The sequence below is a fragment of the Rhagoletis zephyria genome, unplaced genomic scaffold (assembly GCF_001687245.7).
Source record: "Rhagoletis zephyria isolate East Lansing unplaced genomic scaffold, Rhagoletis_zephyria_1.1 Rzeph_scaffold_00246, whole genome shotgun sequence".
In the NCBI taxonomy this organism is placed as follows: domain Eukaryota; kingdom Metazoa; phylum Arthropoda; class Insecta; order Diptera; family Tephritidae; genus Rhagoletis; species Rhagoletis zephyria.
This window is the reverse complement of record NW_016157330.1, coordinates 205332-228393: the sequence shown is the minus strand read 5'-3', so window position 1 is coordinate 228393 and position 23062 is coordinate 205332. Positions and strand designations below refer to the sequence as shown.

The window sequence follows — 23062 nt, the reverse complement described above, 5'->3', positions numbered from 1 at the left end:
CATATTGAACACTTGCTGGCTCTTGAATTTCGCTTTCATTACTTACAAGCGTTTGTTCGTTGCGGCTGCCTTGCACTCCTGTGTTCATTGCGCTGATCGCTGCCGTCAAATTCACCATTACTGCTTTCAGCCCGTCGATTTGCGTTTGCAGCTCATCTGTAGTAGCAGTCTCTTCTAGCTCGGATGAATCGATTTCATCAGTTCCCAGTAACTCCTGTAGCTTCGCAACTTTGTGGGCCTTTGTCCCAGTCGTTGTTGCACCATTAGCTCGTAGTAATTCGTTTAGTTGAGCAACCTTAAGCGCAGTTAGCTTCAACATTTTAAAATTCCCTTTCTCGGTCGTGTTTACGTCTTCACTCTTAAACGTCGAATGAATTACCCCGAATTTCTATTCTCCTCTGTATCTTCACAGTTTCGCCTTTTTTTTTTTGTTTGTTTGACTTTGCTAGTAGGCTTTGCGCTTACTTGCTTCACTTGTTGTATCGCACACTTTTTAAGGGTGGATTTTCGTTGCACTGTTTTCTGTGCTAGCTACTGAACGCTGTAGCTTACTTTGTTGTTTCGTTGTTTTTGTAGCTTGGCGCCGCTGAGTCGTTTGCTTTGCCGTTGCTACACTTTGACACACAGAATTCTGTACTACGCCGTTTTGCAAATTCGTGCACGTTTGCGTGGTAGACTTCTGATGTTTGTACGTATTTTTTTTTTTTTGAACGTTTGTGCTGTATCAATGTGTGTATGTATCGTTGTGTATTTCACCGTCGCACCGTTGAGACTTCTCCAACAATTGCTTCGTTGCGCCGTTTGCTTTACGTGCCGTTTGCGCTTTGCAAATATTGTCTGTACCTTTCCTTAGGAAATACACATACACACTTTCGTAGATATGTATTTATCGTCACTTTATACTTGTAGGCGTCTCCACAAATTTATGAAGCTCCAATTCCACTCTGACTCTGTCGAGATGGCCGTTTGTTGAGACAAGCAAAACACATGTACTCACAACGCTGAAGTTGTATTCAGTAAAATTAGGTTTATTTAAGTAATTTAGTTTTAGAAAATAGAAAAAGTAATTAAATTGATTGATAAGCAAATATTTGTATTGGCTTCCGCACACGACCAATCTCTCTCGCTGACGTTTACCGACTTCCCGACTGCTGCCACTCTCTTGCAGACATGCCTCGTCGTCAAGGGTTGCCAGATAACTTTACACAAACAAATTCTAAAGAAAGAGTAATTTTTTTTTTGGTTGTTAAATTTTCTGTCGCACCTTTGAATGGCAACAAAACACTCCATTTTCGCAGCCTCTACCTATGAAAGCAAAAAGATGTTTATTTAACGAACCATCTATGCATAATAGTATGTGGAGTTGACGAATTTGAGCCAGGCTTCATTTTCATGTCTTCCAATCGCTCAAATCTCGGACGGTTCCAGGACCCAAGAACCTCAGCCTATTAGTATCCAGTCCGTGACATTGACATAGTAAATGCTTTCGTCGCTTAGGCTCCTCTGCTCAGCGTACGGAGCTTCTTCGATTTTTCAAAGCCCCTTTTCGGCCATATTAGTTTTATCATATTGAAGGGTTTGATTGTTTCCATTATGCGCCTTATTCTGAGAAGAACAAAATTGAACTTGCAGGTAGCTGGCGGTATGCCTCATCTTATCCAAGACGACGACAGTGGAACTGAAGTGCCCTTCCTTGCGATCTCCTCCGCCTTCACAACACTTAGCTTTTGTACTGCTTGTTGTACCAAGTACAACAACTCGTCGACTTTGTTTTCCATTTTGCCGCCAATGCAGTACTAAATAGATCCCTTGGATCTGTAAACGTCCAGGATCCATTGCTGCCGCATCGTGATTGTTACGTGCTTACTAAAGTAAATTTTTAAGACAACAAATTTTTGAGAAATCATTCGATTGTATTCCTTAATAAGAGCCGACTCAGTTTGGAAAATACCAGCTGGTAAAATTCCCTCCAGCAACTGTTTCGTCAAGCTTCGCCCCATCTACTCCTTCCTTCAGAGGCTATGAGAGTTGAAAGTGGTGCCTAGAGGCCGACTAGGTAGGCAATTATCTGTATTATAAAAAACAAATACGAGGCTCCCAAGAATATTTGAGTGTACAAACGCCTGAGTCAGTTAATCATGCATTATCTACGAGTCTGAACTATCGGAAGTATATATCAAAAATTATCAAATTATATATGTATTAAAATGGAGAGAGATTGAATTGAAGTTCTCCAATGATTTCCATAAGAATGGCCCTTTACAAATCTGCCAGAGTGACTACCCTCCATTGATGTACTGTGGAACGAATTTTCGTCAACACTTGTAAAAATGGGCTCGGAGGCAACCCCGTTTCGGCGTTGTGTTAAGCCCGTAATCACATTTTGTTCTCTCTATTCTTCCGAAAACTTAACAGGTATGCAAAAAAGCAACACCTTCAACACATTCGTGCATCGAATTATCAGAAAAACTCGAATTTCCATTAGTTGTAGGTATTAGATGTAACCACAAATTTATGCGTTGGAAATATCATTCTGTACCCCAAAGGTATGTGAAGGATAAAGTAACGGGACAAGCTTCGTACAAATAGAACTGGCGGTACAAAAAGTTGTGAGCATTCAGTATGTACACTCTAGTACGAGATTATCGTTACTATTATAGAAGGAATCAGGGTGAAGACCTCCTAACTGAGGGAAGTTACCAAAATCAGGACCTAATAATAATGCTTGCTTTCTCATCGCAACGTTGAATAGGGTTCCACTTCGTCGTGTCGTTATGAGTAATATAGGCGAATATTAGGTAGAACTCTTAAGTGGAAAAAGAAATCCAATCAAAATTTTTCTAAGAAGCTTTTTCTAGGCAAACAATTAAATTATAAAATACAAATTAAATTTATTAACGAAAAGAGTTGGACACTTGAGACGGATAATCTTCAAAACTACTCATACAAACACAAATTGTGATGTCTGCCATTTGATATTCATATCATACAATTTTATTGCGAAGAAAAATTTCTAAAAATACAGTACAATATAAAAAAAGGTTTATAGTACAAATAATAGAATATATATTTTGCAAAATTTAATCGATTGCAGTTCAAAGTTGTTACTTGTTCAAGTTGTAGTTAGTTGTTTTATAAAAAAAAAATATATATATATATATTAAACAAATACCTACTCACATATATATTAGTTAACGAGTTGAATTTTTAAAATGAGTTACATAAATAACACATATATACATAGATATATAGTATAAATAGTATAAAAAGTAATTAGTTTCAAAGTTTCTACTTACATTTAGCGCTGAAGCTGGTAGTTACAAAACAGTAATTAAAATTGTTTTTAATCAACATTTTTTATTTGCGAATTTCGAAGCGTTCATCTGTACATACTTTTTCGCATATCTTTACATATATATAAGTTGCCCATTCTGTCGATATACCAACATACGTGCCTTCATACAACTAGTATACATCCATACAGAGCTAATTGTTTTCAACTTTAAGTAGCATTGGCGTAATTAGCGAACAACAACAACAACAACAATAACAACAAAATCAGCTCTTAGTTGTATAATTGAATTGTTCAAAAAAAAATAAAAAAATTAATTCGTTTACGCTTTTCTGCGTGTTCTTTTCTTTTTCGTTTCTTTCGTCTTTTTTTTCTTTTTCTGTTCTACTTTCTCTTACCGCCAAAAATGTTTCTCTGAATGCACGCCACTGTAAAATCGGCATCAATACATCTACACTCCACTACAACCACCTGCAATCGCTCACAATCAACGTTCACACCATCTGTGCCTGGCATACAACTGCATTTGCAACATACAAACATTCAAACGTATCCTTCTACACCCATGCAAACAAATGTGAAATGTGCAACAAAATACAAAACCAAAAAAAAAATATTTCGAAAACAAAAATCAATTCACAACTTACTTACACACGCCCACAACAAATGCGCCACAACCTTATCACTCTGCCACTCTGCCACACCGCTCGTTCGCTCCGCACTTCACAACGAATACCCACAATTCTCACATTGCACTCTCATCTTCATTGTAACAAATTTAATGCAGCATTCAAACGTGCATTTACAGCGCCTTCCAGCCCCTCACATCAGGGTCGCAAATTGCTTTATGCCACGCGCGGCATGCGCGGTGGCAGCGTCGATCTGCCAGACGAGATGGAGAAATCGCAGTCATCGGCGAGCACCTCACCATGCCCCTCACCCGTAAGGCAATTTCAGGTATCTCGTTTTTAGTTTCATTCGATTTTCCTTTTAGTTGTTTTCAGTTTGGGTTGTTAATTTTTGGAAGTAAAGTGTTGAGTTGTGGGGGATATTCGCGCTGAAAACTGGTAGTAGTTGGTTGGTAAGTGATGCCAGCGGATAAAGAAAATGTATGACAAAATAAAGCTTAACTTACATATATACATACATATATGCACATTAGGGTGGTCCAAAAATGATTATGGGGGGGGGGGAATGAAGTCGGAAATTGTATGCTCTCACCCCCTAGGGTTCTTCTATTCCAAAAAAATATACCCGTTTTTTATTTTGAAATCAAAACATATTTAGAAGTCGCGCAAAGTGCTAAAAATTTTCCATATATTTTATAAGGAATTTTATAGAATTCTTAAAAATAAATACTTTTCGATTGAAAAACTCTGTTTCTCTGCAGGAGATTTCCGATAATAACACCCAATTGTTTACTTAACCATTTTTTCATAGCAACTATATTTTATAGGTCCGCCAAAACCACCAGAAAATGCATAAATAAAAAGTCGTTAGTATTATAAATTGGTTGAATTTACAATTGGGTGTTACTATCGAGAGTCTCCTGAAGAGAACTTGTGTTTTCCGATTGAAAATTTTTCATTTTCAAGAATTCTATACGTTTCTACGAATAGTTGTTTTCCCCATACAAAATTCATGGAAAACTTTGAGAGCTTCGAGCGACCTAAAAATATTTTTTTTTTTGTATAAAACAATCCTAGAGGTTGAGCATTAAAATTCCTAGTTTATTTGGACCACCCTTATGTACATACAATCATGGTCAAAAATATGCATACCCTAACGTTTTTTCCATAGCAAATTTTTCTTAGTTTGTTATAAAAATATAGACTTTATTCGCTGACACCTTTTGCGTACCTTTTTCCATATAAAAAATAAATAAGTAAAACCGGCAAAACGTCAGGGTATGCACATTTTTGATGCTGACTGTATATGTATGTAAATACATTCATGCATAGCTATAGGCGGAATTCGGCGTGAACATCCCTACATATGCGGTAAGCTTGAGGAAACCTAAACTACTAAAAATGTATCAGTTTTAAATATTTCTTTGCGGAAGTTAATAAAATTTATTTCATTTTACATTTTTTAAGTTCAAAATTTTTTATTCATTTGTTAATAATAATTATTTTTTTCTGTGTCGATACACCTATTAAAAAAAAAACTGTACTTACATACTCGTTTCAATTTAATTTACTTTCTAAGCACTTTGTTTTATACAATTTTTATTCAAAAAAACATTCATTTCTTCTGTTCATTTATATTTGGGTTTCAAAATGTTTTCCTTATCACTAGTCGCTATTAATTCAGTGGTTTTTCTAAAATCCTACATTTGCTCTAGAAATCTCACCGCTTATTGCCAACGAATTTGTACGTCATTTTATACAACTTCAAAGCACGGCACGCCGATGAGTTGGACTTGAAAGCTGGTTATAAGGTAAGTTTATTTGTCGCAAATTGTCATTATACATATTGTAAATAAGTCATTGCATTACCTACTATAATGAATACATAATTCGGTTGATTTTCAAAAAGAAATTGCTTTTATTGCTCCAAATGTTTCATACTGATAGCTGACTACAATCATTTTTGAGAGGCCATAAACTTCTTATTTGCAGCACTTTTGAAACTTAACGAATACATACAATTTTAAATTTTTTATTCAGAAGTTTTTGGTAAGCAGCTTTAAAGCCCATTCAAGTCTACTGCAATGGAATGAAAGTTTAAAGTAGCTACAAAATACCGTTGCTTTTTGGTATTTTTTGTTTTTAGTTGACGGTGCTGGGCATTCNACAATCATTTTTGAGAGGCCATAAACTTCTTATTTGCAGCACTTTTGAAAATAAACGAATACATACAATTTTAAATTTTTTGTTCAGAAGTTTTTGGTAAGCAGCTTTAAAGCCCATTCAAGTTTAGTGCAATGGAATGAAAGTTTAAAGTAGCTACAAAATACCGTTGAATTTTGGTAAATTTTGTTTTTTTTTTGGTTGACGGTGCTAGGCATTTTCTTCCATATAATAAAAAATGTTCGAACATACTTTGTATGGAAAGAAAGCATAAAAAAATAATAATATTAAAAAATCAACGGTATTTTGTAGCCACTGCAAACTTACACTTCACTATACTAAAAAATATTAAAAAAGACTTCCGAATAAAAGGTTTGAAATTTTGGTGAAAATTTGTTAAATATTTAGAATTTTTGTACAAAGTTTAAAATGTGGATTTATATGGTGTTTGTTGTATAACTAGCTAGACGTTTATAAAAAATATTAAGAGGCGAGTCTCTTATTTCTGCTACCAGTATAGAAGATTGTTACAGCTTTGATTATAAAACAAAAACTATTAGCAGATTTTCAAGTTCTATGTAAAGACATAAGCAACAGTTAAAAATAAGACTTATAAATACTTAAAATAGTATCGAAAGATTTCAGATATCGTTTTTGCCTTTATATGTCTTAATTTCGCATAAAATGAAAAAATTACTGATTCAAATCTTTGGTAAAATACGTGTCTTCTTTTTTTAATAACCTGTCAGGAAAATAGGATGAAATCTCAGAGATAACATTTTTTTTTTTTTCATTTTGTCATAAAACGAATTCCACCCTACGAAAATTCTCTTGAATTCATCACAAGCACATTTTCTCCGCACATACCGATTGAAAATGAGGCTTGTTAGAGCGCCCTACTATTGCTGAATATACATAAGCAGCATGAGCAGTCTACAATATAGCGCTAAGTAAGGTATACTTGTTAAATCCACAAGAATCGAAGAAACGAAAATATCCTTTAGTAAGTGACACAACATTGTAATTCCTGAAAATGACTTGTGAGTAACGATAATCGCAACTAGGAGTGGAACATGGATGGATATGGAAGGTAATACACTAACTACAAAAACAAGGAAGGTATAATCACGGACTTCTACCTGCCAGCAANCCTATTTAGAACCGCAAATACTGCAAAACTAAGAAGACGTACATAAGAAAAAGAGGTAGCTAGTAAGGAGTATAAATACGAGCAACCAACAAAAATTATCCAGAATGAAAAATGGCACCGAAGATGGCACAACGCCAAAACCGGTTTGTCTCCAAACCAAATTTGGCAAGGTATGACGGAAATTCGTTCCAAAATACATCATAAATGATTTCGTTTCTCACAACGACCACATTGGGACAGACTTAATTCGACTTAGTTTTCCAATGGGTAAGTTCCCAACCATATTCCAAACAGATCTAAATTTACGCCCGGGAATTACTTCGGAGAAGGACTGAAAGGACAAGAATAAATATCATGGTCTAATACTCAGCAGCACGAAGGCTTGAGACAGTTGAACTCTTTGCTAACTGGTTTATTTTTGCTCTAAATCTTTCCGAGTTTAGTAGCATCGTAAGGGCTGATTCTGTCGCAAAATATGGTTACCAGTGAGCTTGTCTGGACAAACCGTCCACAAAACATACAGTTGATCTTCTAGAAAGGTGGGTGTACTATCAGCTTTACACTGAAAGTGTAAGAGTCTATCTACCCTACTTGGTAGAGTCCTGTCAGACCTGCAACTTGATATACCCTCTTGAAAAGCTGGACCTCAATTCCACGGTGCTCGTAAGCAGAGCGTATCAACACAATACGATGATAAGCACCCTAGCTCACTCCCAAATTGGTGTCTGTTCGCTGACCCGTGGATACGTGGATATAAATATCCGGACGTTGTGAGCTGCGATTTGAACTGTATACACAAGAATCACTTCTAACCACTCCCAGATGAATGGACAGGCAAAAGCTTTTCCCATTTACGTGGACTTCTGTATACGGAACCATCCCCCATGCTAATTGTAGTAAACGCCAATCCATCAAAAAGAGTTTTAGTTCCGTGGTGGAAGTCAAATACATGGGTATTATCTTCAATATACTGCCCCAAGATAGCAGTTAAGCAGGGAGTAGGTACACTGCATCCAATAAAGTTCTCCGGAGACACAGTGTGGTGGACATCCTTTCATAAACTACACAACCTACCCTCCTCGATATCTGCCCTGTACACACTGAGAGTAAACTTCAGGCAGGCACCAAAAATGCTCTGACTAATTATTTTGATCATTCAATCCAAGAATCTGTCCAAAAACTCTTAAGCGTCTAGACTATCTCTTTCCAATTCTGGCATTTCATAATCGTTTCAACACCTGATTGCCCAAAGGTTCAAATGGGAAGAAAAAATTATCGTAGATGCCAACTCAAGTTCAACTTCGTTATTAGTAGTCGTATACTAACGTCCTTAGACTACGCGATAAAATATAAAGCGGAGTACGTTCGCTAGAACTTTCACTAAAATTAAGCTTTCACTTGTCTTAGTACTGTAACGGAGTTGCATAAACCCACTTCACTCTCAATAGTTTGGCTTTCAAAAAAAAAATNTATCATAAATTTTTGAACTCACAATTGTGAAAATAGCGAGAGGATTAACAATCACTGATGTACTGACTTCCCAGCAATGCCGTTCCATTCATATTGAAAGAAATGGAGTGCGGTGTAATAAAGATGTAAAATCATTGCAGGTGAAAAAAACTTGGAAGCGGTAAAAAAATGAAATTTCACTGATATGTACACATAAATAAAGCTTGAATGTTTTAATTGAAATATATATCACAACAAGGATACATAAACATATGTACACACATACAATATTTAAATAAATAAAATAGTTTGTGCTCAGAAGCCGTAAAATTCCTGCACCGACCATAATCAAAAGTGTAAACCGAAAAACTAAAAAAAAAAAGTTAGTGAAATTTCGAATATTTGTTTTAATATGACTGACTTTTTGCGAAGCTCTCACATATTTGTTAAATAAATTTAATTTAATCCAGTTTGTGGTTTAATAAAATGATGAAATGAAAATGATGAAATAAAGCATGCTTTTGTTGCCGTAAAAATGTACAACGGCATGCACAAAATACAGTTATGGCCCAAATATCCCCGGCACCTGCATAAAGATGTACTTATGCATTTAAAATGGTTTATGAGAATTTATATGGTAACCACAAAAAAGCAAAGTAACAAAAATTTATAGAAACAAAAAAAAACTAGTCAACCCGCATGGCGTTAAAACGCCAAAATTTAACTTAACTTCTTAAAAAGATGAAACCCTATTTAAAAACCTCAAAGAATATTCCCAATGATTCAGCTAAACCATTTCCGGGTTATCAAATAAAAATATTAACAGCCTAAAGTTTTCCAAAAACTCTATCGTTTCACATTAATATTTCAATATTTTATTTAGCTTGTGTATAAGTAAAACGAATTCGAATTTTAAAATAAGTGACAACCACTTTAAAAGTATTATCAAACTAGAATCTTTTTTAGTGCAATTTGATTTTTTTAACACATGGCAGCTCTCCTAAATACAGTTCAGAAATAAATGATTTTCAAACCCATTTGGATTGATACCCATCTTTTGACAATCCATTTAACTTATTAAATAATTTGAATTAAATGTGTTCAACAGGTGGCAACCCTCCTCTGGCACCCTAAAAAATTCTAAATGTTCAAACTAAATATTTCTGAACACTCATTCGTTTGTTACCTATATTTTAAAATTTCATGTACATACGTAACATGTGCATAATTAAACTTAGTTCGACTTCCAAAACAGGCGGCAACCCTACTCAAAATTATTTTCGAAATAAAATCTCCTTAAATATCTTTCATGAACTGAATTGAATTTTATTTTTTTAAATTCGTGGTAACCCTCCTAAATATAGTTCGGAAATAGAGGATTTCAAACCCATTTCCATTGATAAAAATGTTTTAATAATTTATTTTACTTATTAAATAGTTCGAATCTAACTTTATAAACTGGTGGCAACCCTCAAATACAACAAAAATATACTAAATTGTCAAACTGAAGATTTCTTAAAATTCTTTCTTCTGACACCCGTTTTTAATATTTCATATAACTCGGGTATAAAGTAATTTCATTCGACTTCGCAAATAGGTGGCACGCCTCTTTAAAATATTTTCAAACTACTACCTTCTTAAACTTCTGACACCCATATGGTGCTACCGTATTCATTTACCTATTAAATCTCCTAAATTGAAATTGAATATTTTTTAAACATGTGGCAACCCTCCTTCACGTAGTTGAGATATAAAGCCTTTTAAAGCCATTTCGGTTGATACCCTTATCTATTGTAACAATCGATTTAACTTTTTAAGTAATTTGAGCTTAATTTCTTAATATGTGGCAACTCTTTTCGAAAAAGTAAAACCTTGCTGCACATCTACAGCCCAAACCCTTCAATTTGACACGAGCTACGACATTTTTATATGAATTTGATGGTTTGGCTTACAAAAACAGAATATAAGCAATAATTTTTGAGACCTAAGAAGAAAGTGCGCTCACTTAAATGCAAATGTTTATTTTCATATATTAGTTGTGCAATCTCAAACTTCTCTTTGCACTAGTAGTTAAAGCTTGTTTAGTAATTTCTTGTTGAATTTGGTAACTTTTTTTGATGATTTCGTAACAAATAGAAAATCATTGTGGCAAAACTGGAAGTATTACTAAACTTTCAGTGTATGCTCCGCACAACACTTTTGCACTTGTTTTCTTTCTTTTTTTGTTATGATGCTATTACAGTGGCGTAGCCAGGATTTGGCGAAGGGGGCGGATTAAAAAAAAATTGCATCGATAACTTAAAGTTGTGATACACAATGGCCAGAGGGGTCGCACTATAGGCAAAACACGAGTTTTTTTTTCAAAATCGTAGATCTTCGCTTAGAAAAGAGATAATGGAATTAACATTTTTTTATCGTGAAGATAAATGATCATATAATATAGGAAAACTATAGAGAAGTTACAACAACAATAACTTAACCCTCAAAATACCGTTCACTCAAATGTCACTTTTTTAATTTTAGATTTTGGCTCCCATTCCACTAGAAAACACTATATTTAATTCACCATTAGCACTGTTTCTGAAAGACTTCTCTTTATTTTATCTTAAGACTCGATTCTTGGGACATTGGATGCTATACCCGAGTGGCCAGATTGGAAAAAGAAAAGCTACCTTTAAACTCTAATAACTCGTAAACTATCAGCTTTCACAAAAAATGTATATAACAAAAATGGTTACACTGGTCGATATCTTTTCGAAAGTGCAGCATTTAACCCTTTAATGCAGAGTCTGTCATATATGAAACGCTTTTTAACCCTTTCAAGGCAGAGGCAAAATGGTTCTCAATATGTTTTCAACGTACTTTTTATTTATTTGTATTTTTATTTTTAATATTTTTATTTTTTTATTTTATTTTTTTTTATTATTATTTTACTATGGAAAAATTTTCTACGATTAATATCCACGTCAACATGAAAAAAGCACGTTCAAAAGCATATTGAGAACCTTTTTCCTCCCCTTGAAAGGGTTAAAAAGCGTTTCTTATATGACAGACTCTGCATTAAAGGGTTAAATGCTGCATTCCATTATCTCTTTTCTAAGCGAAGATCTACGATTTTGAAAAAAAACTCGTGTTTTGCCTATAGTGCGTCCCCTGTGGGCATTCTTTCATATATGTATGTATGCAGGGGCGCACCCAGGAATATATTTTAGGGGGGGTTTTATATTTCTGAAAATATATCACCGGAAAATACTGAAAATTTGCTTCAGATAATACCCTCCTTAAAATACATTTATGCAAGTTTTATGTACAGTATGTAATAAATAAATAAACGTTTTAAAATTCATAAACTGCACTTTATTTACAGATTAACAGAACTCAAACGCTTTTAACCTACTTCAAAAAAAAGGGAGGTTATCATCTCGTCGGAATACATAACTTTGGACCACGTGAACCGTTTTCAATAATCCTTTTTTTATTAGAAAGATAGTACCGTCCCGTAATAGACGTCGATAGTCGTCCCGTAATTTGTTTTAGAGATCCGATGATTGGATCATGAAGAAATTAACGGTACCCCTAAATTTGAATATGAGAATTGAAGTCGGTTGCGTTCTTTCCTTAAAAACTACTTGTTTAATAAAAAGTTCTATAAACTCAAGATGCGCTCAACTTTCAAAAGTACCTAATAAAAAATATTTAAAAAAGTGGCAGTAAAATTAAATTTATTGATTCCATGAATTTTTGCACCTCTATGTTCATTTTTTCGATTTCTGGTTTTCGATAGAGATGGTGATTTTTCACGATTGCTAAATTTTTTTAATATTTCAAATACCGAAAAAATTAACTGAACTCTCAAGAAAAACGAAAAATTCATATAAAAGGACGGACGAGAAATGGAAAAAAAATTTTCTTCTACCAAAATTTCTTAAATCAGTTTGCAGCTCTCAAGAAAAAAATGCTCGTATATTTATTCCCTCATGAAAATTTACAGCAAAAGCAAAGCGCTTTTTCAAGCAACAGAAATTATAATAAATATTTCTTATAATTTCCTTGAGAGCTGGATTCTTAGCTTTAAGGTACAGATTCTATTTGAGGTTATTAGCTTTAGGGGGGGTTTGAACCCCAAAACCCACCCCTTGTGTGCGCTAATGTATGTATGTGCCATTTCTACCGTTATATATTTTTTGTCTACTCGGTTATTCCATGTAGAATTCATGCTTTATTTAAATTTAAAAAATTAAATTACTACACCATTTCAATTAATTAGTGTGTAGTCCAGTTTTGTTTTGTAGAAGTTTCGTTAGTATACACTTCAGTTTTTACAAATTGAATATATCTGCATATGTATATATTTACGCGTATCTATTTACATTTATTTATGTACACGTCTACAAAATCTTATTAATTATAAAGCGATGTTTAATCTTCGTTGCTTAACACACATTTTTTCAATTATTCCTGGTGTTGTAATCGGCACATCATTATGTACCGCTAACATCGTTAAACCATTCCGCCGCTCCTTAATTGTATAAAAAGAAGGGACAAATAAGATAGCATATTCAACAATTGAGTAGTCCACTTGCAAAGTGCGCTATGTAAATTTTTTTTATATTTTTAGTTTTTGGTGGGTTTCATGTCCACTAACAGCAGAGTGAACATTTTTTCTATATTCTGAAAAAAATAGCATGAAATGTTAACTACTCTTGCAAAAGTCGCTATAATACTTATTTATACACTTTCAAATGTCTCCTCTTCGTATGAACTTAGAAAACTGCAAGAAAACTTGGTAGTTTCGGTGCCTGTGGAAGAGGTCGCAAAAAAGAAGCAAACCAAAAGCTAAAAAATAGCTAGCTATATAAAAGTTACTGTTTCAAAACATGCAATATTAAACTTTTAAATATAAATTTGCAAATCTACCATACTGCACTTTTATTTTTTTAATGGTATTAGGCTCTTATTTATCCAAATTTTCAGGTAATAAAAAGAAATACAGTTCGGATGTTACTTATTGTCGTAAACGTTTTTTTTTTTTAATTTATGGTTTACTTTTATAAAATCACATAACGCTGTTTGCACGTGGACTACTCATATATTCATTGAAAGATAATTTGTCATCCATCTGAAAAAAAAAAATTTAAATCAGAAGGATAAAATAGTATTGTGTTATTAATTCAAAAGTAAATAATTGTAGTTCAATGACGAATCCCCCCATATGCCCCCCCTGGCTACGCCACTGTGCTATTATATTTGTAATGTGGCATCCGTTCAGGAAAACAAATATTTAAATATAATAAATAAGACAAAAGAAAGTGAACGAGTAACTGAAATAGGTATATTTCTGTGATAAACTGTGCAGTGTTTGTTGTAGCAAAATTTCACTGAAAACAACATTTTTCGAAAACCGACTACTTTAGCTGCATAACAGCAATTTTGTTGAATGGCATGCTGCCCCGCCGGCATTCAGTATGCGCGCAGCATGAAACAAATTTCCAATCAAATAGCAGCTGCCAACGAATTTTTGGCCGGGAAATAACGCAAAGGAACAAGTATTCGTAGAAGTGTTCGCGGAAGAGGAAACGGAAACAAAGTTGTGAACTGATCAAACAAATGAAATGGCANAATAACGCAAAGGAACAAGTATTCGTAGAAGTGTTCGCGGAAGAGGAAACGGAAACAAAGTTGTGAACTGATCAAACAAATGAAATGGCAGCAAAGTTATTGCAATGCCGCCGAGGCAACAGAGCCTGATGCCACACAAAGCAACAGCAAGGACAGCAATAGATAAGATNAGCAAAGTTATTGCAATGCCGCCGAGGCAACAGAGCCTGATGCCACACAACGCAACAGCAAGGACAGCATAGATAAGAATGGCGAATGCAGCATAATGAGACAAATCGATGAACAAATAAACGCGTCAAGGGTAGATAAATATGTACATAGTACGCGCTGGTGGCGCAAGCAAACAAAGTGATAAAGTAGTTAGCTGCGCCGCAGATGAAGCTTCAGCGAGCACAAGTGCTATGCCACACAGACAGCCGTAGCCGACATTGAGAAGCAATTTTACTACCTGCCTACATAGATGATTGCTGCAGCTGTGGCATTGAATTGCTTGTTTACCCACCTTTGCTCATCTGTTATTTCTCGTTCTCGTTGGCATTACCAAAAGCGCTTTTGATTGGAATTAGAAGCACGTGCAGTTGATTGGTTGGTAATAAAAGCGCATACATACCTACACACGCCTTTCATTTACTTTTTATGCACGCCGCCAGCGATTGATAGCGGAGAAACACTTTGGCATTTCCATTGGAATGCTGTGCTTTGTTTATTAACCTTTGGCTATACGAAGGTACAAGGATGTGCTATGTTAGCCGTGCAATGGCCAAGCTAAGCGCAGGCGCTGAGTTGTTTTCATTGAAATTGCAGGTGCCAATGATAGCTTTGTTTTTGATGTGGATTTGCTTTTGATTCGAAGTGTTTTTCCAATTGTTTTTTTTTTTTTGCATTTGGTTAAAAGGTTCGCGCTTCACTTTGAGTGCGAATGCCGTGAAGCGCAGGATGGCATTGTGGATAGTTCAGGGATAGTAAAAATAAATAATAAATACAAAATATGTACATATAAAATAAGAAAATTCAAGGTTTTTTATTAATTACTCGAAGTGGGTAAAGTAATTGAAAGGTTGAATATCTTTGAACGCCGAGTAGCAAATAAAAATGATGCACAAAGGGGCAAGATAAAATGTATAGGCGTTTGACAATATGCTCATATTTAAATAGGTTTTTCATTTCAACTCGCGATTATTTTGGGATTTTGTGGCTCTTGTTAAGAGATTGTACTTTTTCGTCTTCTCCTTATAGGCATCACAACCGCGTGTCGGTTTGTGGCTAGTCCAAAAAACTTTGCCAATCACCTTTGTCAAGCTACGCCAGTTCTTTACACCAAGGTCTTTTTGCACTTGATTCTTCCATTTTATACAAGGGCGCACTTGCTTTGGTTGTGCCTTCTTGTGTGCCAAGTCGAAGGATATTTTCATTAGATCATCATTATTTATAGAACGATATATAAATACAAGCCATTGCGAATATTGAATGCGCTTCAGTGTTTCCTTGTCATTGTAAAGCTTGTACAATTCGTAATTTCATGCTGTTTGGTACCCGTCCTCTACGTAAACAGGACCATAGATAGAAGGACTTTGATTTTGAATTGCCTCCCGAGCCCAAATTAGCACCTGTTACCGGCTTTACTCTTTCCTTGATCGCCAGCTGTATGCTGGAACTAAGGTTGAACAGCGCGAACAGTGACTTATTTGCCGATATATGAAAACACTCAGTGTGTTGTCAGGCGATATGTTTTATAATCCTACATCTCTGTGTAGCGCGTTGCCTAGTTTAGACATATCATAAATACGATGCGCCAAAAGAAATAAAATGTCATTAGCGTAGTCAATGAACTGGACAGTGACATCCGAAGACCGCAGCCGGGAAGTGGCATCATGGCAGTGTCCAATGCATTCCCTATCACCAAAAGAAAGATAAGAAAGATGGGAGTATGCAACCTTGTCGAACCCGGCTACGAATTCCGCCATAAAGGATGCGAGATTTTAGTTTTAAGGATTTGAATCCAGCATCGTAATTAGCGACCCCAAAAATATTTTGGTCGGGTTTTTCGATTTTCAAGGATTTGGGACACCGTTAAATGGTAGACTTACCAGGCCTGAAGCCACAATAAGTTGGTTCATGAATTCTTATCCCACTGTAATCGGTAAACAAAGCGAATTTTCTCTTTTGTGGACTAACAAAGTTATTATCATTGTATTTACTCCTGAACCAAATGCGGTTAACATCTGGCACATACGCCCGATCACCTCTTCGCTATCAACTTTGAAAAGCTCATCCGGCATACCATCGGCTCCGAGGACATTGTCTAGTTATTGCTGCTCTCACATTGTCTTCGTTTCGAATGAGGAGGACGAGAACTTAACTAAACGTCACCGGTGTCGCCATTAAACCGCTCGGTATCTACACTTTGCTCTGATTATTTGTTCCATAATTTTCTTTTCATTTTAGGCAAAAACAATACTCGGTCTGGAAGCTATTTGTCAGTTGCATAATTTTCTGATACAATTTTAGAGCTACCCTTCGTAAGCTCTTTGTGCTCACGTCTTTTGAAAAAAAAAGTTGCTTCTTCTCTTTCTAAACTAAATTTTCACTCAGTAACTAGTTATTGGCTATATATAGGAGAGGTCATATATGATGTGCATTTCTCTAGCGGCCGCTGTGTTTGAGTGGTTACAGGTGCGTACTATTAGTCCATGGTTCGATCTCAGGTCCGAGCAAGATCTAAAGTAGGAAAAGTTTTTTCTAACATGCGGTCACCCCTCTGCAGGCAATATAAAACCTCCGAGTGTATTTCTGTGATGAAATCGGCGTAAAACTGTAGGTTCCTGAATTTGTGTAATAACATTAAGACACACACCTAAAATTGGCGGAGAAGCTCGGCCAAACAATTATAAAACGAGTAAGTCCAAAAATATTATTACTGTTGTTATTTCCCTCATACCTCCTAGTGGGACAACCAGATCTGATTGGAGGATTAACCCCTCTAAGACAGAGTTGGTATTGTTTCAAGGAAAACAAAAGTAACAAATTTTTTCTGCCGAAATTATGGGAAACTACTTAGAACTNATCTCAGGTCCGAGCAAGATCTAAAGTAGGAAAAGTTTTTTCTAACATGCCGAAATTATGGGAAACTACTTAGAACGTCTCCCCTCGGAATCATTCTGAACTGCAAGTTGAATTGGAAATATAATTTATAGGAGGGAGCCCAGATATCTCTAGCATCAGACTACACGTGCAAAACGACCTTCGGAAAGCACCGTACGACACGTATGGGATATGCACAAAAATCATCAGACCAGTTGCTAGCCACGGTCGTTACTATGGTGGAGAGCTCTAGACAAATGGAATAACAGCAAATCGGGAGCAGTCTGTAGCGCACCTGCAAAGATCGCTCTCAGGCTCCAAGAGGGCAATACGTGGAAGGCAACCAATTTTAGGTATGCAGCAACACCGAGTGAAATAAAAAGGTGCCGGCTTAATGGAATCAAAGTTGACATAGAAGCCAGCACTGATTACATTACGCCTGTTTGGAACTTCAATACGAAGGTATCTATTAGGTTTCTGCCCAGAGAAGAATGGGATGCAGGACTCCTAGTAGCAGAGGAGTTGTGATGTCCATCTAAACTGACGGTTCAAAGATTGAGCAAGGAATCGGAGCCGGTCTCCACTCGAATAACCTGCAAATTAGTCCAGTATTTTCAATATACCGAACGATTGTACGTTATGGAGAGGGCGGCTAGTGTTTGACTTAGTGGCTCCACAAGACAAAGCCACTATATTTGAATCTAAAATAGTGGGGTCGGAAATTGTTTGGCAATCTTACATCACACTGGCGTCACAGAACCGTACCGACGTCTCTCTATGCTGGGCCCCGGACATAGCAATAGTTAAGAAAATGAGTCGGCTGATGCGATGGCCAGATGCGGCTCAGAGATGCCAACAGAAGAAGCGAATAGCTTCTTACTACCACCGTTTAGTGATCGCGTTAGAAAAAATTATGAATACACCGAGGCTGCCACTAATGACTTATGGAAAAAACGAGTTAAGGTATGGAATACTCCACATACGCCCTTCTAAACCAGCCTAACCTATTATTTCTCTGCAGCAACGATACATACGGATACATTAGCTCTTCGGATGGAACGCACATCAAGAACGCTCGAAGCATATCTTCAGTTTATGACGTGTTCAGCTTGATTTTAGTTTCTTCGATCGAAAGATATAGAAAGGGCTGCGCGGATACATTTCCGCGTAGTAATGTCTACACCTTCGGACCGTTTAACAAAATATTCCTGCTTTGCCAATCCTAGCGTTAAAGTGGCCATTTATCACTTTTTTGTATTAAAAATAAACCTTATATTAATTTCTCTAACTAAGGCTTAATATTTATAAAACAAACCAAACATTTTGATATCGGTTCCCAAATATATGTGACAAAAAATTTATAAAATTATTAAAAAACATGTTATAAAAAATAGAAAATATTTGTATATTTGTATGCACTATCCAATTTTGGCATAATTTCATACTCACACCACCATATCCTACTCCTTCTAACGACTCACTTTTCGTCATTCTCTAGGTTACCGTCATCGACACCTCTGATCCAGATTGGTGGCAAGGTAAGCTGCTGGGCCGCGTCGGTTACTTTCCATCCAAATATTGTGTACGACTGAACGCCAATGAGAAACCGTTACAAGTTACACATAATTTGCAAGTGTCAGATGGTGAGCGAGGAGAAAACATGACGCTCCTCAGAGATCAAATAGTTATACAGGTACCGACTATTTTCAAAATGATATGAAATCTCCTAACATTACTAATTGTAATGCCTTGTGTTTCTTTTCTTTTTCCTACTCTATAATCCAGACTGGCGATGAGGTCAACGGTATGGTGATGGTACGTTCTGCAGACAATCGTCAGGGATACTGTCCCGTCAAGTACCTGCAAGAGGTGTGACAGCCAAAAGAGCCGCCAGCTGAACGTGACAAGCCGCAGAAGTCTTCGCTGTCATCAAAACTTTTAGATAAAACGAAACGTAGAATAAGAATTGTTGTATCCGAGAATGGTGGCAGTGGCTACAATAATTTGAGCCGCGAACCGAGCGCTCCTCCTGCCGAACATGAAATGAAGAATATAAATATCGATTATCATGGCGATTATGGGGAGCCGAGTAGTAGTGAATACTATGGTGGTTTTGATGCTGCCACCAGTGGTAGAAGTAAGAATGACAAGAATTGGGAGAACTGGGAGCGCATAAGAGAACAAAAATTAGAGAAAATGAAAAATATTTGCTTTGAAAGTTACCGTCAATCGAAACGAGATCGAATGCAACAGGCTAAACCGAAACCGAAACAACTCGACCCATCGTGGTACACAGACAATATTTATTCAAATCGTTCCGAGGATCTTGAGGAGGACTATGTGCCAGAGTGCCTAAAGTATGGAACGTATCGCAAGCTGCGCAACATACGCGAGCAAGATGAATTCTTTGTGGAGGACGACTTGGATGACGTGCTGGTGCCAGAAGTGGGCGGTAAAGGTAAACGTGGCGAAGGTGAAGGTTCACCTGGCTATGGTTTGCATCGCTCAATCAGCTGCAAAGAGTTTCAGTATCCAAAGTCGCAGAGCTGTTATATGATGAGTGGCGGCGGCAGCTATGAAGGCGGTGGCACCACCTCAATCTTGAAGAAAACCAATGTGCCCAAATCGTATTCGTTCAGTGCGACAACGTCCAAGACGACACCCTTCGATGTCATGGACTACGAACTGCCACATGCGGGTGCAACGCGCCGTGACAAACAGGAGGCCTTCCGCAAGTCCGCGGGCTACTACTGCAGCAGCAGCCTTGACGAGAGCACGCTGGCGTACGCGGCTCACGAAGCACCGACGTCACCGCCGCCGCCGCCAGCGCCGCAGCCGTGTTGTGCGCGCGAGCATTGCACCAGCGCCAAGTGTTTGCTAGATGAAATCTACCCGTGCTACCCGGCGGCGGCCGGACGCCGCACATGGCGCAGCCGTGGCACGCCCGTGGGCATGTATGGCGCTGGAGCCAGCGGTGGTAGCAACAGGAACCTACACACCGCCTCCACCTCCGCCGATTGGATCGAGGAAAGAGAACGCGGTAGCCATCGTGTGGCANCGGCACCACCTCAATCTTGAAGAAAACCAATGTGCCCAAATCGTATTCGTTCAGTGCGACAACGTCCAAGACGACACCCTTCGATGTCATGGACTTCGAACTGCCACATGCGGGTGCAACGCGCCGTGACAAACAGGAGGCCTTCCGCAAGTCCGCGGGCTACTACTGCAGCAGCAGCCTTGACGAGAGCACGCTGGCGTACGCGGCTCACGAAGCACCGACGTCACCGCCGCCGCCGCCAGCGCCGCAGCCGTGTTGTGCGCGCGAGCATTGCACCAGCGCCAAGTGTTTGCTAGATGAAATCTACCCGTGCTACCCGGCGGCGGCCGGACGCCGCACATGGCGCAGCCGTGGCACGCCCGTGGGCATGTATGGCGCTGGAGCCAGCGGTGGTAGCAACAGGAACCTACACACCGCCTCCACCTCCGCCGATTGGATCGAGGAAAGAGAACGCGGTAGCCATCGTGTGGCAGCGGCTTCGCGCTACTCCTTGCACTCGGGACGTGGTCGCGATCACGAACGTGAACGCCACAGCGATCGCGAGTGCGAGCAGGCACCGCCGCCGCCACCAACGGTCGTTTGTTGCTGTGTCGCCGATGACTATTGCTACCACCGCCAGCAACAGCGCCATATTGCCAGGTCGCGTTCGCGCCTACACTGTCCCGGCCACCATCCGGCAGCCGAGGAGGAAGAACATTCACACTGCCGCGCCGTGGCCTACGACACCGATCTCGATCATTTTATACGCGACGAACGCGAGCGTCTACAGATGCAGGACAAATTTCTCGATGAAGATGAACGCTATCTGTCCAATGCCGGACCAAGTTCACACTACGCCTCGCAATATCGACGTCCAGCACGTAGTAAGTCATTGCTGGAGGTGCAACCGCCAAGCCGGTACGACGATGATACATGTTCAGACTCCACCGAAATGGATTTGGAGGACTTCAATGTCGACTTGGAAAAATACTGGGCCGAATTGGATAAACCACCAAGTCCTGTAGATTTAGATATGCAGCGACGCAATATGCAAAGCAATCTTAAGGCAAAGAATGTAAATGTCGGCTGTTACAACAATGGCCAACCCATCGATATGCACGATCGCGAGCAGGAACGTATGATGATCAAGAAGTCGCTACTTGAGGGCATGCCCTCTCCACCACAGGTGGAGTCGTCGGCGCCAGACGGCTGCGCAATGCACCATGGCGCCCATAACTCCAGTGACTTTAATTTTTTTGAGCAAGCGGGCTCCCCCCTTCACCGCGGCTACAACTATGGCCACAAAGTTTACCCGGTCGCGGATAGCCTACCCTCATATAAATACAATAATTTCTACACCGAACACGAGGTACAGACCAAACAACCCACCACCGGTGGACATCACCCCTCCGCCAGTGGTAACTCTGCACTCAGTCTGATCAACAATATATTCTCCATCTACAAGCCAAATAAGTATTCAGCCCAAAACTGCCAAATGAATGTTGAAGCCAAACCCGAGCCGTGCAAAAAAATGAATGTACCCACAACACGTCGACACCTTGGTTCAGCACCACATCCCGAGTATATGCACTCAATGAAACGACCAATGTTAGTCAGCACCGATCAGCCGCAATTCAAGATTATACCAGAGAAGACGGGTCTGAAAATTACACCGCTATATACTTATGAAGACTATGTCATCGATAAGCCACAATCACGACATAAACTGGGTGGCATGGTGCGACCGGTGGTGCCCCCGCACTGATGGTGCTGGACCTTTCCATGGTATGGCGGTTGTTAGAAAGCTTGAAGGAGCTGATGAAAGGGACATGAAACTGGAAAATTATATTCTGAGTGACGCCAGGCTATAAAAAAAGTTGGCAAAGATTGTGCAGCAGTAAAAAGTTTTAGGGTGAAAGTTCACGGTAGCGGCGATGGTGTCTTATTCGTAAAGATATAGCGACAAGAAACTGCGCTTAAATGTGGTGCTATTTAACGCACAAAACGGGCTTTAACCGCAACATCGACCAAGCCAACCAAAACGACGGTGAAGAAATGTTAGGCATATTGAGCTAAAAATTAGTAATAATCAACCTATACCTTGGTTCAAGCTACTGTGTCGCCACCACCAGCAACACCATAGCCAAGCCATGAACCCCGTCAATGTCATCGTCCTCTTCGATACATCACCAATTTTTGCGCCACTTTTATTTTCCAATATTTTTAACATTTCGATTTCGGTTTAGTCAACTTCATACAGCTCCAAACTAAATGAAACATTGATAGATAGTATTGAGTCTCCGACGGGTACTAATAACCAGTACGGGACTTGCGTTGTTGGAAAGTACGTTACCATACCACTGGAAAATAAATATTAGCACGTTGTGATATGTATAATAAATCTCTATTTATTGTATATCTTTGGGATGCCATTCATGATACAATGAAGGGGAAAGAAAAAGAAGACAGGAAGTACCAAGCAGCTTAGATGTGTACGCGCGAGTATTTTTGGACGCAGGAGCTGCCCCATAAAATTCGCATCGCATTTTGATCTCCGGACATTAACGTTAATTATTCGAAAGCTTCCAAAAAAAATAGTAAATTTCTAGCAAATTTAGAAGACTAAAGTTTGGGGGTTTCGG

General features: G+C 38.2%; 1 protein-coding gene across 1 annotated transcript in view; it reads left to right on the top strand.

Moving 5' to 3' along the window:
• Positions 1-22783, top strand: part of Stacl (SH3 and cysteine-rich domain-containing protein) — a 132220-nt gene extending 109437 nt beyond the window's left edge. The window contains 5 exon segments of the mRNA XM_017609673.1: positions 4101-4234; positions 5637-5732; positions 18882-19076; positions 19169-20337; positions 20496-22783. Coding sequence (XP_017465162.1) covers positions 4101-4234; positions 5637-5732; positions 18882-19076; positions 19169-20337; positions 20496-22221 — 3320 coding nt within the window. The 3' untranslated portion in view covers positions 22222-22783.
• Positions 22784-23062: the final 279 nt, after the last annotated feature.